The sequence below is a fragment of the Sturnira hondurensis genome, unplaced genomic scaffold (genome assembly GCF_014824575.4).
Source record: "Sturnira hondurensis isolate 20B ecotype Veracruz unplaced genomic scaffold, ASM1482457v3 Scaffold0025484, whole genome shotgun sequence".
Taxonomy (NCBI): domain Eukaryota; kingdom Metazoa; phylum Chordata; class Mammalia; order Chiroptera; family Phyllostomidae; genus Sturnira; species Sturnira hondurensis.
In genome coordinates, this window is record NW_028098115.1 from 417,953 (window position 1) to 427,601 (window position 9,649).

Consider the following 9,649-nt stretch of genomic DNA (forward strand, 5'->3'; position numbering starts at 1 on the left):
GGTGGCTCAAAACAGTATAAGAGGAAAATAGATTTAAGTATATATATAGTATAAATAGCCTGGGTTTTTTTTTTTTTAGCTTTCTCATATCCACTTAGCCCCATTTAGATAGCTGCATATTCACTTCCCTTAGAGAACAACCCTTTCCCTTTTCACGTGCAGTTTGGTGAGGCTGTCCATCAAGGTTCCCAATCTCCTCTACAGAGCCAGGTGACGGTCATGAGAGTCAAACTAAGCTAACTGGACACTCTTGTAGAGCACCAGAATAGACCACCCTAAAGTACACTTCTTTGGCTTAAGAATTATTTGAGAAAGAGCAAAGAAGGAGCTCTGAAAGCAGAGTATAAATTACCCTTTTGTGGTTGAAAAAGGGGGTACTATATAAAGTAACCTCATAGGGTGATATAATCATAAATTCCTAACTGGGCAGATCAAGGTGGATAGTCAACCCTAAGCATTAACTTTTTAGTAAAAAGTCACTTAAGTAAGCCCTGTCCTTTTGCATGTGTGTGCGTGTGTCTGCCTTTGAAATAAGCAGTAACCACCCTTCAGAGGGCCCATAATTTTGTTAACTCTCATGTAATCCAATCCCTACATTGTCTTCTCCCACCTCTTCCTTGCTTTCCTACCTTAATTTCAAATGCATGAATTAAGCTGTTATTCTCCACAGCATTTGAGATCTGGCTCCCCCAGCATACACGGTCAATTGGACTCAAATAAACTCATAAAAAATTCTCTACACTTTTGTCGAGTAAATTTAGTTACAAAGGAAATCTCTATTTGTAAGGGTGTTTCCCTCTGTACTAGGAGGAAAAAGATAACTTTAAGTCACAAGAAACTGTTATTAATGGAGAAGTCAGAGTTACGTCTATGTAATGAAATTTACCCTAATTTACTGTGCTTTTCCTGGTCACCTTTCCATAATTTGCCTTGCCCACACTCTTCTTCCTTTGTTTTAGCTATGATGGCACGTAAGCCCAAGTTCTAGCCATCTCTTTGAGTTACTCATCTCCGAGTTTTTCTCATGTATAGTATGAAATATTCACGTTAATAATTCTGTTGGTTTTTCTCATGAATCTGTCTTTTGTTACAGAGGCTTTAGCTGAGAACTGATAAGGACAGAATAAAAAGGTTTTTTTTCCTCTACACTGTCCTCAGAATCTGAGTATCAAGTATCAATGCAGTATTAAAAAATAAATTTAAACTGGATTTATACCCATCAGGCCCTGATCTCCAGTTACCCTTTACTGGATTTCAGCTATTTGGAAAGACCAGTTCTTCTGCTATATTTCATATGTAATCTCTCCCAGATTCTTTCAATAAATTCCAATCCTACTCCCACCACTATTCTATTTCCCCCCTTAACTTAGCTCAAAATTGTTTGGATTGCTTGCAACCAGAAACTCTAATGAATAAACGCTGTATGCAACATTTGTGGTCTTCATGGTCACCAGTATGGTTATGCCATCCAAATTTTAGAATTTTCCATGTATACCATATGCACCAGGATATACCAGGTGCATATCCTACAAGAAATGTCAACTTTCTTTAGTAAAGCAGATAACATCCTCTATAATATGACTTCTGCCTGCTTTTCTAGGCTCATCTCCTATCATTCACTTCACTATCCTCTTAACAGCAGTCATACCCAGCCAATTACAGTTCCAGAAACATGCCATACACATTTCAGCCACTGAAACTTCTTTCTTAGTTGTTGCTACTGCTGTATGTTTACAACCCAGTTTAGTTTTATGACCATTGAGAAGCTTGTAGGCTCCAATTCGTGGTAATCCCTCCCATTTGTTGAAAAACAAAATTCAACTGAATAAATTTGAAGACCTAATCGGCTTTATTAAGTGATTCATGAACCGGGCAGCATCCCATCCAACGACTAGAAGGGTGCTCTAAGGGGATGTACAAAATGGAAGGTTTTGTAAGAAATAGTGTGGGGCAAGAAAGCTATTAATGAAAGAAAAGATTATTTGGGGGCTGGAACATCTTTTCTTGGGGGTGGGGAGAAAAGGGAGAGGGCTTTTTTTATGTAGATCGCCTCTTCTTTCTGTGGAGGATGCAGAGAGCCTCCTAGACAGATTACCTTCCTGGGGCTTGACCAGAAAATTTCATACTGGTCAGGTAAGATTACTTAGAAAGTGCCATTAGATCAAGTATTAAACCTATGTTTGGTGCCTGGGTTTCCAGCCAAGCCCCTGGTTGGAGGCATGTGAGAGGCAACTGATCAATGTTTCTTGAGCAGTTTGATGTTTCTCCCTCCATTCCCCTCTCTAAAAAACATGTAAATAAAATGTTTTAAAACATTTTTAAATAAAGAAAAAAGAAAACACCATAGACCCATGATGACATCATTTGCATTAAAAGTCTATAGTATGAAACTTAGATTCTTCCTATGATTTATAGGGGAAGAAAATATTTTCTTTGACTTTCTTTGGATCCCTGACTGGTTCTGAAAATTAAGCTGACAAAGACAGATCTATAGGAGAAAAGTCTATGAATTTTATTAAATTTTTGCATGTACATGGGAGCCTTCATTAAAGAATGAAAGCCCAAACAAATGACCAGAACAGGAACATTTTATACCTTTCAGGAAAAAAACCCCAAAGGGGTTTGGTCTATGGGTAGCAAATGGTAAAGATAAGAATTAGTTTGCAGATTCTTCTGGTACCCTCTCTGGGCTGATTAAGTGTCTATCTTCAGTAAAAGAATTTATTTCCTGACTTTAGGCTGAAAAGGGGTCTGGGGTGGTGTTTGTTTAGTTTTTTCCTGCATTTTCTGATTCTTAATTGCCTTCAACACAAAATGATTTTATGTCTTTTTATATTGAAGAGCTATATTTTGGGGTAACAAAGTCTGGTTTCCTTCAGCATAAACATAAAATATCTCTCCATTTACTTGAACCTATTTTTATTTTTTTTCTATCAGAGTTTTATAGCTTTCCTCATAGTGATCTTGTGTGTATTTTATTTGCTTTATACCTAAGTATTTCCTTTTTCTTGGGTGCTAATGTTAGTATTTGTCTTTTTTGTAATTTCAAATTCTAAATGTTCATTGTTGATATTTAAGAAAGCAATTGATTTTGGTACATTAACCTTGTCTCCTGTAAATTTGTTATAAACAGATATTATTTTTTATCCTGTAGATAATCAGAGCCATTAAAAGCATTAGACAGGAGTGTTTCACTATAATACTTATGCTAAAGGAATACTAGTCTGCAAGTAACATGTAGAATGGTTTGGAAGGAAAAGAGGCTAGAGGTAGAGAGTTCATATAGAAGGCTTTCCTGTGAACGCCCCACCATACACTAAGGGAACTGTATTACTGTTACAGAATGGACCCGGCAGAGGGGGAGGCTGTAAAATACTGTTACCAAAACAACCCCTCTCCCCTAGGGTCCTTCTGTCCCAGGTCCGTCTTTGCCCGCCAACAGGTGTTAGAAATTTTGGCTCTCAATGCCAGAGTTTGGTAAAAAGGAAAGGAACTATTTATTCAAAAGACACAGATTTTGAGTAATGGTGAAATGTCACCATTAAAAATTCAAAGGTTCTTTTAAAAAACCCACTAACACATATACACTCCTGCCTTCCCCCCTTTGCCCAGTCAGGTCATCAAGGGTACCATATCTCAGGAAAAGAAATACAAGTCCGTGCTCAGCCAGACTCCTGGTTCCCCCCAGTAATACATGTTGGGCTGGGCAGGCCTCCCACAGTTCTCAGCACCATCAGCTGTGTCACATGTTCTTAATCCAAAACCACATGGCAACTTCTCATGGCCCACCAACAGAGTCCAGTTTCTTCCTGCATGGTCTCTCATTGTCCCCATTGCATTTTTTCAAACTGCTAAGAGAAAGCTCCGCATGGCTGCCACATACCACTTTCCTGCTTCCTAAGCCGCAAGGTCAAGGGAGCCCCCTGTCTGCTCCCAAAACTGCGTGATTAGACCTCAGCACGCCTGCTGCACCTGGGTTTAAATCTTGGTGCAGCTCTTCCTCCGTAAACCCATTCCTGACTCCTCCCACAATTGGCTACACCTGCCAGCACTCCTGTATTTTTTTTTTTCAGCCTTTCTGGGCTGCCATAATAAGTCTGGGCAGGCATGGCCCCATGGCATGGAGCCAACCATCTACAAGCTCTCACACAGGTGTTGTAACCACAGGGAGCTGCCTCCCAGTTATGTCTGGGTAAAAGCTATGCATATTTTCTCACTCCATTCGAGCTTTAAGACTAGTCTGCGGTTATTGATATATAAAATAGCTGTTAACTGAATGGTTGGTGGTGGTATGAAGGTGGCCTGTTATTATTGATATGCAAGATAACTCTCCGATGGCCCTGCTCCATGTGTCCCATTCCCCAGCCAGACTTGTGTGGGGGGAGGATATCCTATATTCTGGGACACTCCAACTTCTGGAACCCATTACAAATCTCCTCTTTTGGGGTCAGGGAGCATGGATGCAGGCTCCAGGTGGTACCAATGGAAAGATAAGAACAGATTCAATAGGCAAATACCCTAAATTTTCCCTTCTCCTTCATGTGTATGCATCTTTTCACACAGAGTTCCTTCTTAGGGATGCCCTTACCATTCTCTTGACCTAACTTCTAGTTAATTCTCAAAACTCATTTCAGGTGTCATGTCCTCCAGTGACCCCCTCCTCTCTACTATCTCCTCTCGCTCCCCTGTCATTTCTCCCATCAGAGCTGTAACTGCTATTTTATTTATTAATGTATAATGTATTTGGCTGTTTAGCTGTGTCTTTCATTAGATCATAAGCTCCTGAATCTGAGTAGCCCAGAATCTGCTCTAATAAATGTACACATAAATAAATAATTCATTTACATCTGTTGTTGGAACTTATAACATTACCAAATATGTGGCAGCTATTATATCAGATTTTCTTGGCCCATTTTTCTCTTCGGAAATAGAAATCATACAACTTTATAGAAACCAAAACTTCAGATCAGAAAGAAAGCACTCAGCCCATATCAGGAAGTGACCAGTTCCTCAAAACTGTGAGTTTTTAGTCACATTGTTTTTTAAAATAAGCTTATTCTTCCTGCATCTATAGTGATACTGACACTATTTTAAATAGAAAGTCTGAAGACCTAGCATCTCATCCACACTGCTCACAAGAAGTTTATCTTCCAGGCCCTACTTCAGGGCTCTGCACTTTTCCCTTGCTGCAGGCAGGAAGCTGTGACTCACGGAGGGCAGCAATAGCTACAAAAGCCTCTGAGCCTGAGGCTAACTACTTCTTCTATTCTCAGCCAAAGCTCCAGTGTGGAGACCAGGTAAGAGAAACCTCAGGGCTAGGGAGACTAGGGCAGTGAAGATGGCTGGGAGGTCTAGGTCTAATAGGTGGAGGGTAAACAGTTCAGGACTGAAGAGGGGAGAGACAAGATTTCTGACAGGGGGGCCATCAAACACAGTACAGGATGAAACAATTAATTAGATCTGCCAATCAGAGGAAAGGTCTTCTTACTTCATATTCCTCTTCACTCGGCTTCAGGTTCATCACAGAATTGTAAGACTCAAGTGAGAAAGATGGTTAGGGAAAAAAAAGCTATGATATCTTAAATAGCACAATTAAAATCTAAATGGTTATAAATAATAATGTTGCTTTTATTGCTTTTACTGCTACAATTGTTTTCCCTCTTCCTACACAGAAAAGATGGTGGTACATCTCCTGGTACACTTTCCTCTCCTCCTACTGATGCTGGGACCTTGGGAGCCAGTGTGTCCAGTTTATTCTTTGCCTAAGAATCTCACCAAGGCTCAGTGGTTTGAAATTCAGCATATACAGCCAAGCCCTCTCCAATGCAACAGGGCAATGCGTGGTGTCAATAGTTATACTTGGCACTGTAAGCCTCAAAACACCTTTCTGCATGACTCCTTCCAGAACGTGACTGCTACCTGTGCGTTGTCTGCAATTGTCTGCAAGAATGGCCAGAAAAATTGTCACCAGAGTCCAAAGCCTGTCAAGATGACCATTTGTGATCTTACTGCAGGGATATATCCTAACTGCAACTACAAAGATACTGCCCAGTACAAGTTTTTTGTTATTGCTTGTGATCCTCCTCAGAAGAGTGACCCTCCTTATCCTTTGGTTCCTGTACACTTAGATAAGGTTATTTAAAGTTTTCACCACTTCCTCTCACTTGTTATAGGCTCTCTTATGATCTCTTCCACATTTTGTTGACTTCCCTGGCTCCCATTGAAGAAAAGAAAAAGTTTTGGTTGAATTAGAGTGCCAAGGGCACCAGACCAGATTTGGGACAAAAAGAAATAGGGTTCTTTTCTGCTTTGAAGCTCTGTGTTTCCAAGGATGGCAATAAGGAAAAGCTTGAAACTTTTGCCAAGCTTTGTTGCACTGCATTAACATCAATAAAACCGCTTTCTGTTGCATTCTAATGAGCATGAGTAGGAATGTTTGATAACTCTTTTATTATCAGAGGAGGAGGGAGACTGAGGCAGGTCTGCCTTGGTGTGGTCTGGAAATAGGCCATGGTGTCAGGGGATAAGAATTTCAGGGACACTTATGTAGGAGGAGGTTAGTAATAGTGGCAAGATTTATAGGAGCAAAAAGTAAAGAGTGACAGTACATGCCCAGAGAGCCAGAAAGAGCAAGCAGGCTACAGGGCAGTCAGTGACTGTGTGAACTCAGGAAAAGAAGTTAGAGAGGGAAAAATAGAGTACTCTGCTGCCACTCACTGCTGCCCTGGTTGCAAGTCCTTTGGGGACCCTTAGAATTTAGGAAAAAGAAGGCAAAAAAAGTGAAAGTAGGGCATGAGCACACTGGGTTCTTCATCTAGTTTCCATGTATATTCCTGGGTTCAGGGAAAACGCAGGCTTCCTTTCAGACTATTCAGTCTCTTTCCTGGATTCTCCAGGACCTGTACCCTTCCCCAACCCAGTTCTTACCCCGACCTTCTCAGGCTAGTGCCTTCCCCCTTTCATGGTCATCATTTTGGCTCCTACTGAGCATACCCCACACTTTTGCTTCATACTTGGTTTCTACCACACATGCACTTAGTAAGAGAAATACTGTGCACAATAGAGACAGACTCATAGATAGAGAGCAAGATGATAGCTAAGGGGGGGGGGAAGTAGGGGGTGGAGGGATTGAGTAAAAAAGAAAAAGGACTCATAGACATGGACAACAGTATAGTAATTGTGGTGGGGAGGGGGTTGTAAAAGAATTAAATGATAATGAAAAATTACAATTTAAAAAATTGAAAAAAAAGAAAGAAATTCCCCTGTACCATCATGGCTTCTAGCATGCATGCACAAAGTACAAAGAATCCCCCCTCACCATTTTATCTCTCCCTTTGGTAATCTAGCTGAATACAAGATACCCTCTGGGGCATCTATAAAGCTATTTTTTCTGCCTAGCCAACTAGGCAGAATATTTTGTACCGTTGGGCAGAATGATGACAGTTACTCCCCAGGATAACGTTCCATTTGTTTCATCATCTTTTGGTAATTAGCTAACTAACTGCTTACTCTAACACTTTCACAACATTGCCAGCCTACAAAGATCTAAGCTTGCATTTGCCAGTTTTCCAAGAGAACTATTTTGACCCTGGGTGTAGGGGAGGACAGCAATTTTTTCTCTACTCTAGATTGTTGGCTAAGAGCCCTCTGTAATGAAAAGATGGCTGTATGAGAAAACAATTTTAATTACATATGTACATATGGGAGCTCCACAAAGCTATGGGGCCCAAAAGGCAGTATTACTGAATCAAGTGTGGTTCAGCTTCCTGCCACTATAAAAAGGAAAATTCTAGAGGCAGATGCTAGCGGTAAAGGAAAGGGGTTTTTATTCAAAGGCTCAATGATCTGGGAGGATGGGGAACTTCTCATGTCCAGGCTCATGAGGCTCATCTCTGCCACAAAACACAGGCAAAACCCAGCTGTATCCAGCAAGACTAAAACTAAAAGCAGTGCCCAGAACTCCTGCTTCATTTTAAAGTACTATCATTTGGAGCCCAAGGCGACTAAATGGGCTGCTGTCCAGCTTTGGGCTTCCTCCTCCCTCCTGGAGGCTGCATGTGGTGCCAGCACTGCCATTGGCCATGAGGCTTCTAGCAGCAAGGTCCTATGCCCCTGGGCAGTGGAGCTGGTAGAGGCACCAGTGAATGCTCTACTGGGTCAGCAAGAGAGAGAAACTCCCTCCTAGAGGCCATGGAGTCATGCAGCCCATGAAGAGAACAAGCCAATACACTGTCCAAGTGCAGGTCCTAAGCAGCAACCACAAGCCTCCTGAGCTTTTTTTCCCCACTGGGTTTATATAAGTTTCCTGTGTGGATGGATAGGTTCTTTCTCATAATGCCCAAATAATTTCCCAAAATCCACATGTTCCAGGACATGTTCCACATGTCCTTTCTCATAATGCCCAAATAACTTCCCCAAATCCACCCCTCAACCAATCCCTTCTTTTCCCCAGGCTAGACTGACAGGTTTTCTCCAGTCCTGCACCTCCCCCTGTCCTCTCTGCCATTCTGACTTCTGTGGCACGTGCGCCTGCCTTCCCCTGGTCCCACACCTGGAAGGGGATGGGAGGGTTTTTCTCCAATCCAATTATCTTGCTAGCTTTGCACGTGCTTACTGCAATACTTCCTCCTGCTGCCATCTTGCTTGGGGGTAGGTGATCTGCCACCAGGAGCAGGAAACTCTGCACTGGGGGTGGAGCATTTGCAAGGCACCTGGTTGGTTACCCGAACATTGGTTACCACTTGTAACCAATTGGTCTAACAGGGAACATTGGTCCCTCCTGTTCCCTGTCTTCTACCTGCTCCCAGTGGTCTAGCCAGGCTATCTATATCAACTCCCTCCTTCAAAACTCTCGACCCTTGTATTTTACAAGGGCAACTGGGTGAAGGTCTCATTTTTCTGAAATTACTTCCTGCTGGCAAAGGCTATAGTCTTACCTATGCCCAGGTCCAGAGATTTTTTACTAGCCAACAGGTAAAGGGGGGTCAGTAATGGAGGGAAGCCTTTAAGTGAGGGAGAAGGATCTGGCCAATGGTCATTTGGCCATCCCTAGGGAGCAGCATATGTGATATCCAAAGGATGGCATTGCAGGACAAGCTGGCATCCTTGTATTCTGGAGGTGATAAGTTTGGCAAGAAGGTTAAAAGACATAGTCCAAAAATGAGGAGAACCACAGCAACTAAAGGTCTAGTGAGGGGTAAGAACTAAGTGACAAAGGCAGGGACTAATTCTACAATGCCAGAGATTAAGTTGGAGGAGTGCCTTTCTTGGAGGAAAGTGTGCAAGGTGTGTCACACCTATCTGAAACTCTTTTGTCTACCATAATTAACTCAGATCAGACTGAGGAGAACATTCTAAAATTTCCCCCCTCTGAAGAATTATGGGTCTTTTCTCTCTGAACCATTATGGCAAAAAAGGAAAGCAGTTGTAAGCAAAGCCGATAGACTTCCCCATACTTCACCAACTCAACAATCTAGTCCTGATATGTCAGCCCAGCCTAACCATTGAGTCTCATTTCAGGAGGTGGTGATGCAGATGAGCTTCTAAAAAGAAGCCTATACTGTGTAAATAAGCAACCAGGTAAATAAGGTGATAGGCATACACCCTATGAAAACAGGAGGAAGAACACAAAGGTTAATGCACAAAACAA

The 9,649-nt window shown here is 41.9% G+C and overlaps 1 protein-coding gene across 2 annotated transcripts; it reads left to right on the forward strand.

The window, feature by feature from the left end:
- The first annotated feature begins 4,962 nt into the window (after nt 1-4,962).
- RNASE6 (ribonuclease A family member 6) lies at nt 4,963-6,417 on the forward strand. 2 transcript variants are annotated; one of them, XM_037039756.1, is made up of 3 exons: nt 4,963-5,018; nt 5,155-5,297; nt 5,673-6,417. In XM_037039756.1, the coding sequence occupies exon 3, from the start codon at nt 5,678-5,680 to the stop codon at nt 6,140-6,142; it is 465 nt and encodes a 154-aa protein (XP_036895651.1). In that variant the 5' UTR covers nt 4,963-5,018; nt 5,155-5,297; nt 5,673-5,677; the 3' UTR covers nt 6,143-6,417. The 2 variants fall into 2 exon arrangements, with proteins under 2 accessions (XP_036895651.1, XP_036895650.1); XM_037039755.1 differs by lacking the exon at nt 4,963-5,018 and having other exon boundaries at nt 5,074-5,297.
- The last annotated feature ends 3,232 nt before the right edge of the window (nt 6,418-9,649 follow it).